The following is a 21,478-nucleotide window of genomic DNA, read 5'->3' as shown; positions in this document are numbered from 1 at the left end:
CCAGGACCGGCAACGGGATCGCAACCCTCGGTGTTGCTCCCGCACCTCGCTCAGCCAGTGAGCGGGAACCGGTCCGCATGTGGGATCCGAACCCTCGGCGGGAGCGTCGCCACGCTTCCCAAGCGGCGCACTAGCGCAGTGCGCCACCGGGCTGGCCCGTAAATTTCCTCTTTCATATTCTGGATATTTTTCCTTGTTTCACTGTGTTCTCTAATTGAATCTTCTTTTATTTCTTCAAGCTTTCTTAAGATCACTGCTCGGAATTCCTTTTCAGACATTTCAAGGATTCCTTGTTCTATGGGGTCTGGAATTTGAGCATTAGTGTATTCATTCAGTGGTGTCCTATCTTCTTGTTTGTTTGCAGTTCTAGTATTTTTTCATTGTTATTTTGTCATCTGGTAGAGGACTTGCTTCTTCTGGTACTCTGGGGTGGGCTATAAGGATAAAGTCTTCCTCCTCTACTTGCAGGCTCTACTGGTGACTCTTTTTATATCAGTGTAGTCAAGTGAGTGGCAGGTTGCCTGTAGAGTGGACCTGACTGCTACTGTGGTGGTGAACTGTCCTTGTGGTGACAGAAGGTGTGGCAGTGACTATATTACACTACCTTGGCTCCTGTTCCAACTTTTGTGGCCACAGACTAAGCCCCTGGTGCTGCGCAGGTCTCTGCTCACCTTGGCAGCTGCTGGGCTGTTTGTGCTCCCCTTCCTCCTGGGGCCTTAGACTGAGCCCTGGTGCCACACAGGTCTTGGCTTGCCTCAGCAGCTGCTGAGGTATGGGCACTTATCCCTTAGACTGGGCCCCAGTGCCACAAGGGTCTGGTCTTGGCTCGCCTTGGCAGATGCTGGGTTATGGGCACTTCCCTCTGGGCCTCAGACTGGGCTCCGGTGCTGCAAGGGTCTGATCTTGGCTCATCTCGGTAGCTGCTGGGCTGTGGGTACTTCCCTCCTGGGCCTTAGACTGAGCCCAGGTGCCACGCAGATCTCAGCTTGCTTCAGTGGCTGCTGGGCTATGGGCGCTTCCCTCTGGGCCTTAGACTGGGCCCTGGTGCCGCAAGGGTCCTGACTTTCATTTTGTTTCCTTTTCTTATGCAGACTTTTTAGTTTGATGTAATCCCACCTGTTTATTTTTGCTTTTGCAATCATATTCATAAAATCTTTGCCAAGACCAATGTCAAGGAGCTTTCCCCCTATGTTTCCTTCTAGTAATTTTACATTTTCAGGTCATATGTTTAAATTTTTAATCCATTTCAAGTTTATTTTTGTATATGGTGTGAGATAAGGATCCAATTTCATTCTTTTGCATGTGGATATCCAGTTTCCCCAACACCACCTACTGAAGAGACTATCCTTTCCCCATTGTACATTCTTGGCAACTTTATTGAAGATTAGTTGACTGCATATGTGTGGGTTTATTTCTGGGCTCTCTACTCTGTCCCACTGGTCTATGTGTCTGTTTTTTATACCAGTAGCATACTGTTTTGATTCTTATAGCTTTATAATATACTTTGAATTCACATAGTGTGATGTCTTCAGCTTTGTTCTTTCTCAAGATTGCTCTGGCAATTCAGGGACTTTTGTGGTTCCATATGAATTTTGGGATTGTTTTTTCTATTTCCGTGAAAAATGTTATTGGAATTTTGATAAGGATTGCATTCAATCGATAGGTAGTATTTCCATAGTATGGGCATTTTAACAATATTAATTCTTCTAATCCTTGAATACAGGATATCTTTCAGTTTATTTGTGTCTTCTTAAATTTCTTCCTTTGATGTTTTACACTATTCAATGTATACATCTTTTACTTCCTTAGTTAAATTTATTCCTAAGTATCTTATTCTTTTTGACACTATGTAATTGGAATTATTTTGTTAATTTGTTTTTCAGATGGTTCACAGTTAATATTTAGAAACACCTCTAATTTTTGTATGTTGATTTTGTATTCTGGAACTCAACTGAATTACTTTATTACTTCTAACAGTTGTTTGGTAAATTCTTTAGGGATTTTTATATAAAAGATCATACCAACTGCAAACAGAGACAATTTAACTTCTTCCTTTCTGGTTTGGATGTCTTTTATTTCTTCTACATGCCTAATTGCTCTGGCAAGGACTTCCAGTACTATGTTGAATAGAAATGGCAAGAGTGGACATCCTTACCTTGTTCCTGAAAACTTTTGATCATTGAACATGATGTTACCTGTGGGCAATCAGGCAATATAAAAGAAATGAAGGGCATCCAGACTGGAAAAGGTGAAGTCAAACTGTCCCTATTTGCAGATGACATGATCATATATATAGAAAAACCTAAAGGACTATACCAAAAAACTCTTAGAGCTGATTAACAATTTCAGTCATGTTGCAAGATACAAAATCAACACCCCAAAATCAGTAGCATTCTTATACTCCAATAACGAACTAGCAGAAAAAGAAATCACAAAAGTAAGCCCATTTACAATAGTCACCAAAAAATAAAATACCTAGGAATTACTTTAACCGAGGAGGTGAAAGACCTCTACAAGGAGAACTACAAGACTACTGAAAGAAATTGAAGAGGACGTGTGGAGTATGCATAAAACAAATATACTTCACAAGGCCTGGTTTTCCAAAGCTTTGCAGTTTCAAATATTGACCTTGCAAAGGACAGGAAATTTTCCCCAGGCTATAGTTTCTGTTGTAAGATTAAGAATTGTAACACAGCAAGGTTGCTGGCTCAAAGACAGACAGGTTACTGATTGATATGTGAAGATACTGGGAAATTGCTGTAAGAAGAGAATGTTTGCTAAGATCAAGCTATTGTTGGTGGATCAACTTAACTTCTTGAAAAATTGCATTATGGAATGTCACTTTGCTTTTCTTACTGAATGTTACCCACTTCTATTGCTAAACTTGTTAAACTATACTTAGCAAAAACCATACCTATGTTCTCTTCCTGTAACTTCCTGGTCTGGAGAATAAATGCAGGAAGAGAACCCCAATTCGTGGTTAATTTTGCAAATGGAAGGAATGCCTCTATCTTGAGGGTTCCAGGAGATTAACCCCTTTTCAGGGCTTCTCACTGCTCAGAAGATGGGCTTTGAGTAATCTTTGGCGGCTCCGTCACCCAGGAGAAAGGGGGAGACAAATCCGTGGGAGGCAAAGCAACAAGGACACAAAAAGGTGGAAAGACATACCATGTTCTTGGATTGGAAGAATTAACATTGTACAAATGTCCACCCTACCCAAAGCAATCTGCAGATTCAATGCAATCCCCATCAAAATACCAATGACATTCTTCACAGAAATAGAACCCTAACATTCATAGGGAACAACAAAAGACCCCAAATAGCCAAAGCAATCCTGAGCAAAAAAAAAAATAAAGCCAGAGGCATAACACTACCTGACTTAAATTATATTACAAAGCTATTGTAACTGAAACAGCATGGTACTGGCATAAAAACAGACACTCAGACAAATGGAACAGAATAGAAAACCCAGAATCAACCCACATACTACAGCCAACTGATCTTTGACTAAGGCAACAAGTGCATACATTGGGAAAAAGACTGCCTCTTCAATAAATAGTGCTGGGAAAATTGGACATCCATATGCAGAAGAATGAAACTGGACCCGTACCTCTCACCATATACCAAAATCAACTCAAAATGGATCAAAGACTTAAATATAAGACCTAAAACCACAAAATTACTAAAAGAAAACATAGGGGAAACATTCCAGGAAGTAGGACTGGGCAAATGCTTTATGAATAAGACCCAAAGGCATGAGCAACAAAAGAAAAAATAAACAAATGGGATTATATCGAATTAAAAAGCTTCTGAACAGCAAATGGACTTGTCATATAAGACTTCAAAAAGTTCATTAAAAAATGGAATTAAAAGATAGAAATAAAAATATAAATGTTATTTCTTAACATAAGCTCCATCAAGTTCAAGACACTTTTGTAAGCAATGATAAAAGCCATTTAGTCCATACCTAAAGAACAGAGGGTCCTGGGAATTTAACCATGTTAATGCATTCTTTTTTACATTATTAACTGAAGAAAAATGGGTGCCCTTTAAAGATATTTTTAAGATTAGGAAACAAAAAGAAGTCAGAAGGAGCTAAATCAGGACTGTAAGGTGGATGCCTAATGACTTCCACTGAAACTCTCACAAAATTGCCCTTGTTTGATGAGAAGAATGAGCAGGAGCTTTGTCATGGTGGAGAAGGACTCTCTGGTGAAGATTTTCCTGGGTATTTTTCTGCTAATGTTTTAGATAACTTTCTCAAAACACTCTAATAGTAAGTAGATATTATCATCTCTGGCCCTCCAGAAAATCAACAAGCAAAATGCCTTGAGCATCCCAAAAAAACCATTGCCATGACCTTTGCTCTTAACCAGTCCACTTTTGCTTTGACTGAACCACTTCCACCTCTTGGTAGTCATGGCTTTGATTGTGCTTTGTCTTCAGGGTTATACTGTAAAGCCATGTTTTATCTCGTGTCACAATTCTTTTAAGAAATGCTTCAGAATCTTGATCCTACTCATTTATGATTTCCATTGAAAGCTCTGCTCTTGTCTGCAGCTGATTTGTATGTGGAATCTTTAAAGTTTTCTACATATAAGTTCATATGATCTCCAACAGTTTTGGAACCCACTGAGTGAAAAGTTTGCTCAACTTTATTTTTTCAGTCAGAATTGTGTCAGCTGAACTAATTGAGATGTCCATGGCATTGGTTATTGTTTCTGTTAATTGTTTGTCTTCAATTAGAGAATGAACAAGATTATTTTTTTTCCTTACAAATTGATGTGGATGGTCTGCTGCTGCAGGCTCCATCTTCAACATCATCTCATCCTTTCTTAAAACAAGTTATTGATTTGTAAACTGCTGATTTCTGTGGGGCATTGTCCCCATAAACTTTTTGTAAAGCATCATTTCTATAAACAGAAATAATCTTACTCCTTCCTTTCCAATTTGGATGCCTTTTCCTTCTTTTTCTTGCCTAATTGCTGTGACTAGGACTTCCAGTACTATGTTGAATAGAAGTGGTGAAAGTGAGCATCTTTTTCTCATTCCTGATCTTACAGCAAAAGCTTTCTATCTTTCACCATTGAGAAGAATGTTCACAGTGGGTTTTCCATATATGGCTTTTATTATGTTGAAGTAGTTTCCTTCCATTCCTAATTTGTTGAGTGTTTTTATGGTGAAAGCGTGTTGAATTTTGCTAAATGCCTTTTCTACATCAATTGAGATGATTATGTGGTTTCTATCTTCATTCTGTTAATGTAGTTTATTTCATTGGTAAATTTGCATATATTGAGACACTCTTGCATTCTAGGATTAAATCCTATTTATTTATGGTGTATAATCTTTTTAATATGCTGCTGAATTTGGTTTTCTAGTATTTTGTTGAGGAGTTTTGCATCTATGTTCATTAGGGAGATTGGCCTGTAATTTTCTTTTCTTCTAGTAGCCTTGTTTGGATATGGTATCTGGGTAAAGAAGAGAAGACTTCCAAACCCATAGTAAGTCTTAAAATTGGGTAGTGTGATTCCTCCAACTTTATTCTTCCTTTTAAAAATTGTTTTACATATTCAAGTTCATTTGCCTTTCCATAAAAATTTAAAAATCGGTTTGCCTATATGTACAAAAAAAATCTTGCTGAAATTTTGACTGATATTGCACTAAATCTATAGCTTAATTTGGGGAGAACTGAAATTTTTTACTATGTTGCATCTTCCAATCCATGAGCATAGTATGCCCTTCCATTTAATGACTTCTTTGATTACTTTCATGAACGTCTTGTGGTTCAGCATACAGATCCAGTACATATTTTGATAAATTTACGCCTATTTCATTTTTTGGAAGTACTGTAAATGGTACTGTTTTCAACACTTTTGTTTCTTTTTTTTTTTTTTTTTTGTCTTTTGTCTTTTTCCGTATCCGGCAACGGATCGCAACCCTCAGTGTTGCCCCCGTACCGGACCGGGGACCGGCAATGGGATTGCAACCCTCGGTGTTGCTCCCGTGCCTCACTCAGCCAGTGAGCGGGAACCGGTCTGTATGTGGGATCCGAACCCTCGGGCGGGAGCGCCGCCGCACTTCCCAAGCGGCGCACTTATCCAGTGCGCCACCGGGCCGGCCCAACACTTTTGTTTCTGATTTTACATTTCCAGTATATAGAAATTTGATTACTTTTGTGTTGACATTGTATCCTGTAACCTCACTTGGTAGTTCTATGAATTTATTTGTAGATTCATTGGGATTTTTCTTTTAATATAGATAGCCATGTTTTGTGCAAATGGAAATCAATTTATTTATTCTTTTACAATCTATATGTCTTTTATTTCTTGCTTTATTGCACTGGCTAAGACTTCCAGTACAAAGCTTAACAGAAATGGAGAAAGGAGACTCTTTTGTACCATACACTCTTTCTACTCTAATTCTGGGACTTGGATGACTGATAGACCTTTTTAATCTACAGATCCCCATGGCTCTGTTCACTTTTTTAATGGAGGTATAATTCAGAAAACAAAATTAAACACATTAACCATTTTGAAGTATGTAATTCAGTGACTTTTAGTACATTCATAAATGTTATGCAACCATTACCACTACTAATTCCAGAATATTTTCATTACCCCCAAAAGAAACCCTGTATCCATTAAGCAGTCACTCCTTGTTATGGGACAGACTGTGATACACGCCACCCCCCACCCCGAATTCATATGTTGAAGCCCTAACCCCCAATACCTCAGAATGTGATGTATTTGGAGACAGGGCATTTAAAGAGGTGACTAAGTTAAAATGGGGCCACTGGAGTAGGCCCTAATCTAAACTGACTGCTGTCCTCCTAGGAAGGAGAAATTTGAACATGCAAAGGGACACCAGGGATGTGCATACAGAGGAAATGCCATGTGAGGAAACAGCAAGAAGGTGGCCATCTGCAAGCCAAGGAGACCTCAGAAGAAACCAACATATATGAAAAATGCTGCTATGAGCATTGTATACAAGGTTTTGTTTGAACACTGTATTAGTCCGTTTCTGTTGCTTATAAAAAATACTTGAAACTGGGTGATTTATAAAGAAAATGAAATTTATTGCTTAGTTTCAGAGGCTGGGAAGTCCAAAGTCCAGGGAACACAGCTGGTGAAGGTCTTGGTGGTGACTTCAGTGATGGCAGGGTATCACATTGTGAAAATGGTGGAGCAGAGAGAGCAGAAAGAGAGAGAAAGACTCTCCTCTCTCTTCTTTTAAAGCCCCCAGAACCATGCCCCTGACCACCATTTTTAATCCATTCACTACTGCATGGTCCTACAATTTAATCACCTCTTCAAGGCTCCACCTTTCAATTACCATTATAGGATTTTCCACCCTCCTAATAGTCACAGTGGGGGCTAAGTTTCTAATACATAAAATTCAGGGAACTCAATTCAAGCTTCAGTCAGTTTCAGGGGGACATAATTCAATCCACTACAAACACCTTGTCTTCAGTTGTCTTGGGTATATACCTAGGAGTGTAACTCCATGGTCATATGGTAAGTCTGTGTTTAACTTTTTGTGGAATGGCCAAACTTTACCACAGCAGTTAAACCACTTTACCTTCCCACCAGCAACAGATGATGGTTCCCTCTTCTCTACATTCTTGCCAACTTGTATTATTTTCCTTATCGTAAAAAAATTATAGCCATTTTTGATTTCCCTGATGATGAATGATGTTGAGCATCTTTTCATGTGTTTATTGGCCATTTGTACATCTTCCTTGGAGAAAATTCTATTCAAGTCCTTTGCCCATTTTTAAAACTTGAAGTGAAATTCACATAACATAAAATTAACTACTTTAAGTTGAACAATTCAGAAGCATTTAGTACATTCACAATGTTGTGCAACCACCACCTCTATCTAGTTCAAAAACTTTTACATCACCCTGAAATAAAACCCTGTGTCCATTAAGCAGTTACTTGCCATTGTTCCTTCCAACCAGTCCATGCCAACCACCAGTCTACTTTTTGTCTCTATGGATTTAGCCATTCTGGATATTTCCTATAAATGAAATCAGACAATATGTGACATTTTGTGCTTGGCTTCCTTCACTTAGCATGTTTTCAAGATTCTTCCAGGCTGTAACTTGTTTCAGTACTTTGTTCCTTTTTTATGAATGAGTTTTCTATTAAATGGATATACTAGGCTTTGTTTATCCATTCATCAGTTGATGGATATTTGGGTTGTTTCCACTTTTTGGCTATTGTTAATAGTGATGCTATAAACATTCATGTACAAGTATTTGTCCAAGTACCTGTTTTTAATTCATTTGGTTAAATACCTAGGAATGGAATTATTAAGTCGTATGGTAACTCTATGGTTAACTTTTTGAATAACCACCAAAATGTTTTCCAAAGCTGCTGAACCAATTTACATTCCCACTAGCAATGTGTAGAGGTTCCAATTTCTCCACATTTTCACCAAGACTTGTCATTTTCCCTTTTGTATTATTATGGCCAACCTGGAAGGTGTAAAGTGGTATCTCATAATTTTGATTTGTAATTTCCAGATGACTAATAGGGTTGAGCATCTTTTTGTGTGCTTGTTGGCTATTTATCTTCTTTGGAGTAATGTCTGTTCAAGACCTTTGCCCATTTTTAGATCAGGTTGTTAATCTTTTTGTTTGTTGAGTTGTAAGAGTTCTCTATGTAGTCTGGATAGTAGACCCTTATCAGATATAAAATTTGCAAATGTTTTCTATTTTGTAGGTTGTCTTCTTACTTTCTTGATAATGTCTTGACACACAAAAGTTTCAGATTTTTAAAAAGTCCAATTTATCTATTTTTTCTTTTGTTATTCATGGTTTTGGTTTCTTATCTAAGAATACACTGCCAAATCCAATGTCAAAGATTTACTCCATGTTTTCCTCTAAGTGTTTTATGGTTTAAGTGTGTATATTTAGGTCACTGACTTATTTTGAATTAATGTTTGTATATGGTGTGAAGTAGGGTCCAACTGCACTCTTTTCTATGTGGATATCCAGTTGTAAAAGCACAACTTGTTGAGCAGACTATTACTTGCCCATTGAATAACATTGGCACCCTTGTTGAAAATCAATTGGCCATAGATACATGGGTTTTTCTGAACTCTCACTTCTATTCCATTGATCTATATTTACATCAGTTACACAGTTTTGGCTACTGAAGCTTTGTAGTAAGTTTTGAAATCTGGAAGTGTGATTTCTCCAACTTTGTTCTTTTCTTTCAATATTGTTTTGGCTATTCAGCACCATTGCAATGGATCATTTTTTCCACTTCTGGCAAAATGTCCACCAGAATTTTAATAGGGATTGCACTGAATCTGTAGATCTCTTTGGGAAGTATTGTCATCTTAACAACATTAAGCCTTCCCATCCATGAATGTAAGAAGTCTTTTGATTTATTAGGTGTTCTTTAATTTCTTTCAGCAATGTTTTCTAGTTTCAACTGTACAAGTCTCTTCCCTCCTTGGTTAAATTTTTTCTAGGTATTTTATTAGTTTTGATGCTATTTCAAATGGAATTTTCTTCTTAATTTCCCTTTTGGATTGCTCACTGCTGGTATTTAGAAACACACTGATTTTTATGTGTTGAACCCTGGAACTTTGCTTAATTTTTTTATTAGCTCTGGTAGCTTTAGGGAGATTCTTCAGTATATTTTTATATACAGGATCATGTTACCCACAAATACAGATATTTTTACTTCTTCCTTTCCAACTTCAATGCCTTTTTCATCCGAATTGTTCTGGCTAGAACTACTACTACAATGTTGAGTAAGAGCGATGAATTCAGGCATCCTTGCTTTGTTCCTGTGATTAGGGGGAAAGCTTTCAGTTTTCACCATTGAGTATAATGTCAGTGTTTCTCATAAATGCCCATAAACGTTGAGGAAGTTCCTTTCTATTCCTAGTTTTCTGGTTATTTTTATCACAAAAGGGTTTTGGGTTATTTAAAAATGCTTTTTCTGCATCATTTTTTCCCCCTTTATTCTATTAATGTGGTGTTTTACATCAATTCATTTTCTTATGTTGAACCATGCTTGCATGTCTGGAATAAATCCCACTTGGTCATGGTGTATATTCCTTTTAATATGCTGTTGGATTCAATTTTCTAGTATTTTGATGAGGACTTTTCATCTGTATTCATAAGAAATATTTGTAATTTTCTTTTTTTGCAAAGTCTTTGTGTAGCTTTGGTATAAGAGTAATGCTGGTCACACAGAGTTAATAGGTGCTCCTCCTCTTCTATGTTCTAGAAGAATATGAGAAGAATTGGTGTTAATTTTCCTTTAAATGTGTGGCAGAACTGCCCACTGTAGCCATCTATTCTTAAACTTTTCTTCTGAGGAGGTTCTGATAACTGATTCAATCTATTCATTTTTTATAGTTATGTTCAGGTTTTCTATTTTTAAAACACTTTTGGTAATTTATGTTTCTAGGAATTTGTCCACTTCACTTAGGTTATCTAATTTGTTGCCATACAATTGCCCATAGTTTCACCTTTTTAATTCTGTAAGGTTGGTAGTAATTTCTCTATGTTTACTTCAGATTTTAGTTATTTGGGTCTTCTCTCACTTTATCAGTTTAGCTAAAGAAAGGTCAATTTTGTTGATCTCTCTACTCATTTTGTTTTGCTTTGTTTTTCCACTGTAATATTCATAATTTCCTTTCTTCTGATTGTTTTGGATTTAGTTTGCTCTTCTTTTTCTAGTTCCTTAAGGTGTAAAGTTAGGTTACTTACTTGAGATATTTATTTTTTCTTTATTTTTATTTTTTTAACAGTAGGTAAAATCAGAATTTATTATACTAAATTTGTATTTAACAGCATCCTTTTTAAAGAACATGAAAATTCTTCATGGTATTTTATACTAAAATTTCTTAGGGACCTTTTATTTTATACTATTGGAATACTTTCTGCTATATAATTTACCAGTCAGTTGAAGGAGTACACAGTAACAGATTCATTCAAGACAAAACAAAGATAGGAAAATGACATAGAAGCTGAGAAATAACTCAAGTCCTTTAAAATCAATCTTTAATAAGTTTTTTTACATTCTTCTTATTTTTCTACCCAAGTAATAATTACAAGAACATTACTTTAGGTTCTTATGATACTTAAATTGAGATAAAAAATTAAGATATCTTGCCTTGTTCCCTGTAGGCCATGTGTATTAGTCCATTTTCTGTTGCTTATAACAGAATACCTGAAAATGGGTAATTTATAAAGAAATGAAATTTATTTCTTACAGTTTCAGAGGCTGTGAAGTCCAAAGTCCAGAGAACACATCCAGGTGAGGACCTTCTTCTGGGTAGTGATTCTCTACAGCAACTCAGGGTATCACATGGCAAGAGAATGGCATGAGCAAGAGTGTGAGATTTTTTTTTTTAATGTAGATGGGTACAGCTATAAATTTACCTGTGAACACTGCTTTTGTTGTATCCCATACATTTTGTTATTTTGTGTTTTCATTTTAATTAGTCTCAAAATATTTTCTAATTGTCCTTGTGATTTCTCCTTTGTCCCACTGGCTGTTTAAGAGTGTGCTGTTTAATTTCTACCTATTTGTGAATTTTCCAGATTTCTTTCTGTAATTGATTTCAGATTTCATGCTATTTTTGTAGGAAAAGATGCTTCACGTGATTTCAGTCATTTAAAATTTTTGAGACTTATTTTGTAGACTAACAAATGGTTTGTCCTGGAGAATGTTCCATGTGCACTTGAGAAGAACGTGTATTCAGCTGTTATTGGGTGGAGTGTTCTATGTATGTTTGTTAGGTATAGTTATTTTATAATGTTGTTCAAGGCTTCCTTTTTAATTTTTTTTTGTCTAGTTGTTCTATTCTTTAGTGAAGGTGGGATGTTGAAGTGTCCCACTATTATTCTTGAACCTTTTTCTTTCTTCAAGTCTGTAAGTTTTTGCTTCATATATTTTGGGAAATCTTTTATTAGGTGCATATATGTTTATAATTGTCATATCCTTTTGTTGGATTGGCACTTTTATCATTATAAAATGTCCTCCTTTGTCTCTCGTAAAAATTTTTGTCTTAAACTTTATTTATGCTGCCTGATATTACTATAGCCACTCCAATTCTCTTTGGTTACTGTTTGCTTAGAATATCTTTTTCCATTCTTTAACTTTCAACCTACTTTTGACATTGGATCTAAAGTGAATCTTTTGTAGACAACATATAGTTAGATCATGTTCTTTCTCTTTTAACCATTCTGGCAATCTCTGTCTTTTCATTGGAGAGTGTTATATTTACATCTAATGTAATTATTGACAAGGATTTATTTATGCCATTTTGCTATTTGTTTTCTATATGTCTTTTTGGTTGTTCCTCAATTCCCCCATTACTACCTTTTTTTGTGTTAGATACATACTTTCAAGTGTACCATTTTTATCCCCTTCTTATTTATTTCTTTTACAATATACTTTTTAATTATTTTCTTAATAATTGCCCCGGAGATTACAATTAACATCTTATTTGTAACAATCTAGTTTGAATCAATGCCAACTTAGTTTCAATAATATACTCTGCTTATATATACCTTTTATTCCTATCCTTTTAAGTTGTTATTGCTAGAAATTACATCTTTATAAACTGTGCCCATCAACTTAGATCTGAAATTGTTCTATGTATTTGTCTTTCAAGTTATATAGAGAAAAAAGAAGAGTTACAAACTGAAAATACATTATACTGACTTTTATATTTAACTGTATAGTTACCTTTCTGGTGTTCTCTATCTCTTTTTGTGGACTCAATTCATTGTCTAGTGTCCTTCCATTTCAGCCTGAAGGACTCCCTTTAGCATTTCTTGTAGAGAATATCCACTAGTAATGACCTCTCTGTTTTTGCTTATCTGGGAATGTCTTGATTTTGCCTTAATTTTAAAAAGATAAATTTGCCAGAAGATGTAAAATTCTTGCCTCACAGTTGTTTTTTTTTTAATTTTCTATTAGCACTTTGAATATATTGACCCACTGCCTTTCAGCCTTTCTAGTTTCTGATGAGAAATTGCCTCTCAGTCTTATTGAAGATCGCCTGTATTTAATGAGTTACTTCTCTCTTGCTGCTGTCGAGATTCTCTTTGCTTTTGGCTTCTAAATCTTCGATTATAACGCTTTCTGATGTGGATCACCTTGAGTTTATCCTGCTTTGAGTTCTTTGAGCTTCTTGACAGATTCATGTCTTTCACCAAATTTGAGAAGTTTTTAGCCATTATTTCTTCAAGTACTTTTCCTGCCCCTTTCTCTCATTTGCCCCTGTGACTCTGATTATGAGTATATTGGCATGTTTAATGGTGTCCTGCATGTCTTCTTGGCTCTGTTCAGTTTTCTTCACTCTTCTTTCTGTACCTCAGACTGGGTAATCTCAATTGACCTACATTCAAGTTTGCTGATTCTTTTCCCTTCTTGATTCTGATATTGAACCTCTCTACTAGATTTTTCACTTCAGTGATTGTACTTCTTAGCTCCAGAATTCCTATTTGGTTCCTTTTTATAATTTTTGTCTCTGTATTGATATTCTCTGTCATTCTTATGGTTTTCTTTAGTTCTTTGTACATGATTTCCTTTAGTTCTTGGAGATTCTTTTAAATAGTTGCTGTAAAGTTTTTGTCTGGTAAGTCCAATGTCTAGACTTCCCTGCGGAAAGGTTCTATTAGTTTCTTTTTCCTGTATATAGGCCATAATTTGTTTTTTTGAATGCCTCATTATTTTTTTGTTAAAACTGGGCATTTTGAATATTATAATCTGACATCTCTGGAAATCAGACTCTACCCCCCCCCCCAAGGTTCGTTGTTGCTGCTTATTGTATCTGATTTTGTTTACATGTTTACTGACTTTTCTGAACTTATTTTTAGTCTGTATTCTTTATTATGTGTGGTGACTGAGCTCTTTGTCCTGTTAGCTGCATGGTTGTCGAGTGATTTGATATAGATTTCTTTAAACACTAAGGTTCTGCTGTTTTTTTCCCCTTGATTAAGCATTTTTCTAGTTGCTGTAAAGTTTTGATTAGTTTCAAGAGTTACAATAAAGTTGATGTGACAGTTTTTGTTATGGTATTCACTACTTTTGTGGAGGACTGGGCTTTTGAAGTTTCCTACTCTGCTATTTTTGCATATGTCACTCCCTCTCTTTGCTTTTTTAGTCAATGGTATATGGTTTTTTCTCCCTTGTTCAGGTTGGATAATCTCTACTCATCTATCGTCAAAGTTTACTGGTTCTTTCGTCTGTTATCTACATTCTGCTATCAATTCCATCTAATGAGGTGTGTGTTTCAGTGATTATATTTTTCAGTTTTAAAATTTGCATTTAATTCTTTATGTCCTGCATTTATCTGCTGAGGCTTTCTATTTAAACATTGCACAAGAGTGTTTGCAAGTGCTTTCCTGAACATTTTTGTAATAGTTGCTTTAAAGTCTTTATCAGATAATTCCTACATTAGTGTCATCTCAGTATTGGCATTTGTAGATGCCTTTTTCCATGCAAGCTGAAATTTTCATAGTTCTTCACATGCCAAGGAATTCTGAATTGCATTCTGGGTATTGTGAATATTATATTGAGATGCTGGATTTTGTTTATGTTCTATGGAGAATGTTGTTGTTTTTGTTTCAGTATGCAATCTACCTACTTAGGTTCAGGTTGAAAATTCCACAGCCTTCTGTGGGCAGTGGTTCCAATGGCAGTTCAGTTTTCAGAGCCACTGTAGTGCTCTTTGAATCTTTCCATCACCTAGTGGTCAGTATGAGACCTCTGTGGTGGTCTGTTGGTTAATTCTGTTCTCAGTTATGCTAACTGGGATCAGATCCATGTATACACTGCTCAAGGCTGAGCCCAGAAATTTATAACAGCTTTATGAAGTTGCTTTATCACATTCTTTCCTTTACATAATTTCCTGGAAGCCTTTTATGTGATTTCTCGGACTCCTTTTGATCCTCCTGCCAGAAACTTGGGACTGTAGTTACTCCTCTCTTTTGTGCTCTTCAATGATTGGGCCTGCCTATACACAGAATGTGTAGTAACCAGGCTTTCATTCTTAAGCCAAAATCATCATCATCATTGTCAGTAGCAGTAGCAGTATCAAGAATTCTTCTAACAAATAGGTAACACTACTAGTAATAACAACAATAATAATAATCAACCATCTGGGAGGAAATATGACAGCAATTGTTAAGATTGGTGTCCCAGAGCAAGATACTGGAAGTCTAGCATTTAGTGATATGTGAACAAAATGGCTGACTCCCAACCCACTTACCCTAAAGCAAAGCCTCCTCATGACAAGCCAAGGACACCTTGTTCTTAAAAATGGATCAATAAGATTTAATAGAAAAAAATGACCAGAGGAAACAGATAACTGCAAAAACAGAAGAAAATTTAACATTTTCAACATTATATCAATAAGAACAGGATGCTGTGAAATGGGAGTAATCACTAAAGAATGAAAAAACTCTTGAAAATTAAAATTATAAAATTGCATATTGGCCAGTGCCAACACACACACACACACACACACACACACACACACACACACACACACACACACACACATAAAGTTGCCAAAATAAAAAATTCCATGAAAGGATTAGAAGATAAAATAAATATCTGAAAAACAGGAAAAAAACAAAAGAGACAGAAAATATGAATGAAAAGAGTCACCAGGGTCAGTCTAGAACCTTTAATATCTGACTGATAAAAATTCTAGAAAGAGAAAAGGGAAACATGGGGAGGAATAACCAAGAATAGAGAAAAGGATGTGACACATCTGTCCTACTAAGTTATGGGGAGGAGGAGGGAAGCAGCTATAAGAGACGAAGCTGGTGATACATCTCTTTCTGCTAGGACTTCAAGTACATGAAAGAAGAGTAAACTGGGTAAGTCAAGGAGAATAGTGACCATGAGTACAAGGACTCCTGCGCTGATCCCCATAACCAGTATGAGACCAAAAAGCCTCCTTTCCATACAGCATAGGTTCATTAAAGTCATCTCCTCAATAATTCAGATGCTGTCTTAGAGTCAAACACAGGGAGTAAGGAAAGTAACTGAAGGAATGAAAAGTTATTCTCCAAGATTGATATAAACTAGAAGCAACTGTTTAAATTATGGAATTGGACTGAGTTATAAATAAGATTTTCCCTCCCCAAGAACTGGGTAGGTTGTGGTTTGTTTTACGTGGGGATACGAAAGAAAATAACAGGGAACTTCCCAGAGCTGAAATACAAGTGCTGTCTGATTGGAAGTGCCCAATAGTTTTAATAAGATATCCACATCCTAATATGTCATGAAAAATTTTACAACATCAAGAATAAAGAGAAATTCCTAAAAACTGTTGGGGGGGAGTACCCTACAAAACAAATGGACTGGCAAAAGACTTATTATCAATAATACCGGATATTTTAAAACAATGGAAAAATGCCTTCAAAGTTTTGAGGGAGCAAATAATCCATTTAAAAATCTTTATCCAGTAAGGTTATTAATTAAGAATAAAAACATTTCAGATAAGCAGGACTCAAAAAGTTTAGCTCACATGCACATTGTTCTTAGAAATTTACTAGAAGATCTTTTCCAGCAAAATGACAGCGTGAGCCAAAAAAGATGACATAAAATCCAGACCACAAATGGATCCAATCCAGGAAAGTCCTAGGATATCAGCTGTGCAGCAGGCCTAGAGAAGACATCAGATTAGGGTAGGAGGATGAAGAGTTTCGGGGGCAATCCTAGGAAAAGCAGGGATTCCAAATATTTTTATATTACTCCTAAGAATTTGGAGCTCAGAGACAACACAGAAAAATGAGGGGGGAAAAGCAATTCAAAACTCCATGTAAAAGTAAAAAGCTATACAAGAAAGGAAGTAGAATCACAGTATGCTATTTTACACTGCTTCGTTGTACTAGGAATACTAATTACATTATCATAATAATATAAACATTAATTTTCTACTCTTAGAATCAACCAATAAACAAAGCATAGAAAATGCAATTATGATTACAACACACAACACAGATGTTCACAACTGTCTTATTAACTTATTAACTCTTATTAAAGGCTTAGGGTAAAATTACAAGTAACAATAAAGAGCTAAGAGATATCGTCTATTGTCAATTGTTAATAGAATAAAGATGCAAACTTTATTTAAGATTAGAAAAATAACCAACAGAATTACAAAAAATTATAATGTAACTACATTGGAGAGAATGGAGATGCAGCAGTGAGAGCTAAATCCTCATTTGTGAGGGCAAGATGACACTAATAATAAGAAATATAGATATATTTAAAATTGGTAAATCAAGAAAGATACCATAAGTTTGTTATTTAGAGATATCACAGTAAACATCCTTCTGAGGAGTGAGACTTTATCACAAGTCCTTCTATACCATTTGAAATTTTTTATGCATATGTTATTAGTTTGGTAAAAATTTTAAAAATTAATGTTTCTTGACCAGGTAGTAACACTTCTGAATGATTCCACATTCCAAATCTATGAAAAGGATACAATGAAGTTTCCACACCTCTTGCTCCCTCATATCTACTTCCTTTCTGTTGAGGTGATTAATGTATTTCCTTCTAGGTATTTCTGTGCATTTACAAGCAAATATGCAGGTGTCTTCATATATCTATTTCTCTTCCACATCTTAACACAAATGTTAGCATACTACACGCACTGTTCTCGTACCCTGTCCTTTTTTTAACAGTGTAGATTGGAAATATTTTTGTATTACTACCAAGCTTCCTTATAGTTTTTCTTTTGTTGTTTTTTGTTTTTTATGGCTGCATATTATTACATTATATGTATATATAGATAAACATCTAATTTTTTCCCAATATTTGCTACGTCAAACAATGCTATAAAAATAAATTGACAAATACTATAAGTAAAAAATTAAAACAGTCTTTGCTTCCATCTCCCAATTAGACAATGAACTTGGCTTTCATCTCTGCATGCTCAGTATCTACCATGGTGTTGGCATATAATAGATACACAATTAAGATTTGCTAATTTAGGTTGAATTGAATTTTAATGAGGAAAATGACCTATGCAAACATTTAAATGAGATATTGTAATTCTGAAATCAAGGTTATGGCAGAGCAAAGACAAGAATCCACACAAATCTAAATACCCTACATACTCGGTCTTTGTTTTACAATTTGCCAGAGAAAGGAAAATTAGCAGTACAAATCAGTTTAGAATAAGCGTAAGAAAGGAAATGTGGAACAGCACTGTCGTGATTTCGTAACAGTGAAGAGACTGCTTATATGATCTAGCTTCCTAGATCCCCAATATCCAAGCTGCTAAAGAGATTCTAATTCCTCATAGAACTGTTAATGGGTATATGTAGAAATATAGGGTTCCTAGTGTTTTACCACCAAGAGAAATAAAATAAAAAGGAAAAAAAAATGAATTCCCTGGACTAGAGGTTAGCCCACCAATAAATATATATATTTCTCTGTCATACTTACTCTGAGCTCTTTTGGGCCTGTATGGATTGAAAACAAGTGTAGAGTACCCGGCCAGTCTACCAAAAAAAAAAAAAAGGAAAGAATTAATATTGAGAAAGGAATAGCAATTTAGTAGACTTTAATGTAAAACCCAAAGGTCCCTCTGGAAGGTAAAGATTAAAAGAGATTCCATAGATGGAATATGCCATAAATGAATTTCTATAAGAAGGACCATATACTCAGTCAACATAAAATGGTCACAACAAAATATCTGCTCATGTGACAGCAGGGAATTGCTAACAAACCTGAGAACCAAGAAGCTGACAAACCTATTCAACTATTTATACTGACAATAAATAAACAAATTTGTGATACAAAGCCAAAAGCATTTCAACTGAAGTATAATGATCAAGATACTGAAGATTAATGCTTCTGGAAAAGAGTGATATTATGAAGAATACTTATTAACAACACAAAGACTAAGACTATAACTAAAGTACTAAATGATAGGATACTCATGGTATTCTTGGCAGAATTCATGCCTGCAATGTTTTTTCTTTTTAGTTTTTACTTTTTTTAGTAATTTTCTTTTTGTTTGAACTGGCACATATTAAAACTTCTTGACATGAACATAAAATTCAAACAGAATTTAATTCAAACAGAATCCAAATAGAGAATGGCAAGACTAGCCATTGATTGAGCTGCTTAAACTCTCTGACCTTCAGTTTATTCACCCATAAAATGGAGATAATAATATTCTTCATAGGCTTGTTGTCAGGATTAGAGCATATTTATGTAAAGCACTTAATAAGTACATGCCATACAATAGGTGATAAACGCTAACAGTTGTTACTGATATTAGCCATCAAAATATATGCAGAATCCAACCACTTTTCATTGTCTCCACTCCTACCACTGTGCTCAAACCTCCATCATCTCTTGCCTAGATTACTGCCCACCATCCAGCATATTCTCAACACAGCAGCCAGAGAGATCTCACTAAACATAAGTCACCCTCCAGTGGCTTTCCAACTCAGAATCAAAGCCAAGGCCTTACAAGATCTGGCCCCCAGTCAACTTTTGGACCTCATTTAGGATGACCAAATGAGTTATCATCCAAACTGGGACACTTTCAAGAAGGAAAGAGGCTAACTAAATAGGACACTGGGATAATCTAGTAAAAACTGGGACTGACAGAGGCAAACTGGAATGTCACAGTCTTTCTCACTCTGCTGCAACCACACCAACTTCCTCCATGTTCCAGGAACATGCCACACTCACCTTAGTTTCTTTGCACTGGCTATTTCCTCTGACAGGAATGCTCCTCCCCCAAGAAATCCATAAGACTTGCTCTCTCACCTTCTTCAGATCCTGACTCAATGACCCTTCTCAGTGAAACTTTCCCTGGCCACCCTATTAAAATTGCAAAGAGATTTTCCTCTACTGTGTATGTGTGCATAAACACACACACACACACACACACACACACACACACACACACACACGATACCTTTGTATTTTTATCTTCTATGAAACAGGAAAAAATAAGTCCTACAAAGCCTTGATCCATCATCTGATACATGGCTTGTGTGCGAACGTCTGAAAATAAACAAAAATAAAAAATCTTCTGTCAATAAACTGTATCTCACAGATTCTACAGGCAGAACAGGAATACACTTAAGAACAATATAATTGTAAAAGTGTAAACATTTTGCTAAGTTAGGGGAAAACCATGGGACGTCAGTAATTAAATAACAAAACTTATTAATAACTCTAGGCTGCCTAGCCTGTGAGTAGCTCTGCTACGAAATGTGACATTGAAAGAGAAATTGAAAACTTCATTTAGCTCAAAAACTTGATAATTTCCTCCGTGGGAACTCAAAGAGAAAGGCATTAGAGGAAAAAGAAAACATTTCCTAAAAAAAGGCTTTTGTTTGAACAGCTTCTAAGAAAGTGACTCTGTTACACTTGATACTAAAGAAAGTGTAGAACTATTATGGAAGAAACTTTTTGCTACTGAAGTATAATTGATTATGCATATTTTGGGGATACAGTGTTGACTATCATTATTTGTGTACAGTATGTGATGACCATTATCAGCATATTCATTATTACAAATCACCGTTATTCTTTACGGCCCTTACCCAATTTCACCTTAACCCCCCTCTGTCTCCATCTTTCCCACTTCTAGTCACCACAGATTTGTTCTCTCCTTCTGAAAGTTCAATGTATCATTGTGGTCTTTCTTTCATTCTTTCTTTCCTCCTTTCTTAGCACCCACTTATGAGTGAGGACATGCAGTATGTCTCTGTATCTGGCTTATTTCACTTAACACAATTTTCTCCAAACTCATCCACATTGCTGCAAATAACAGAATTTCATTTTTTTCTATGGCTTAGTATTCCATTGTGAATATAGACCACAGTTTACTTATCCAGTTGTCTGTCGATGGACATTTAGGTTGGTTCCATATCTTGGCTATCGTGAATACAGCTGCGATAAACATGGGAGTACAGGTGTCCCTCTGACATGATGATTTCCATTATTTTGGATATATACCCAGCAGCAGGATTGTTGGATCGTATGGCAGTTGTATCTGTAGTTGTTTGAGGAACCTCCATACTGTTTTCCATAGTGGCTGTACTAATTTACAGTCCCACCAACAGACATTTGTTATTCTCAGTCTTTTTGATAATAGCCAGTCTGACGGGGGGGTGGGGTGGTGAGATGACATCTCATGTGCTGCTCCTGTCAAGATTGCATAACCTGAATCTAGTCATGAGCAAACAGTAGACAAAGCCACATGGAGCAATATTCCATCTTCAAACATGTCCATGTCATGAAAGAGAAAAAAATGCTGTGGAATTGGTCCAGAGTAAAGGAGACTAAAGTGACATGAAGACTAAACGCCAAGCATGATTCAAGATGGGCCGGCCCGGTGGCGCACTGGATAGTGTGCCGCTTGGGAAGCGCGGCGGCGCTCCCATCCGAGGGTTCGGATCCCACATACAGACCGGTTCCCGCTCACTGGCTGAGCGAGGCGCGGG

General features: G+C 36.0%; 1 protein-coding gene across 3 annotated transcripts in view; it reads right to left on the bottom strand.

The window, feature by feature from the left end:
* BRCC3 (BRCA1/BRCA2-containing complex, subunit 3) overlaps positions 1-21,478 on the bottom strand; it is a 77,212-nt gene that overhangs the window by 41,017 nt on the left and 14,717 nt on the right. For all 3 annotated transcript variants that reach the window (XM_008587940.1, XM_008587942.1, XM_008587943.1), the window contains exons 6-7: positions 19,942-20,030; positions 18,453-18,508 (exon numbers count right to left, since the gene is read on the bottom strand). In XM_008587940.1, coding sequence (XP_008586162.1) covers positions 18,453-18,508; positions 19,942-20,030 — 145 coding nt within the window. The remainder of the gene's footprint in view (positions 1-18,452; positions 18,509-19,941; positions 20,031-21,478) is intronic.

This window comes from Galeopterus variegatus, unplaced genomic scaffold (assembly GCF_000696425.1).
Source record: "Galeopterus variegatus unplaced genomic scaffold, G_variegatus-3.0.2 Scaffold4604, whole genome shotgun sequence".
Taxonomy (NCBI): Eukaryota; Metazoa; Chordata; class Mammalia; order Dermoptera; family Cynocephalidae; genus Galeopterus; species Galeopterus variegatus.
This window is presented reverse-complemented; position numbering and strand designations above follow the sequence as displayed.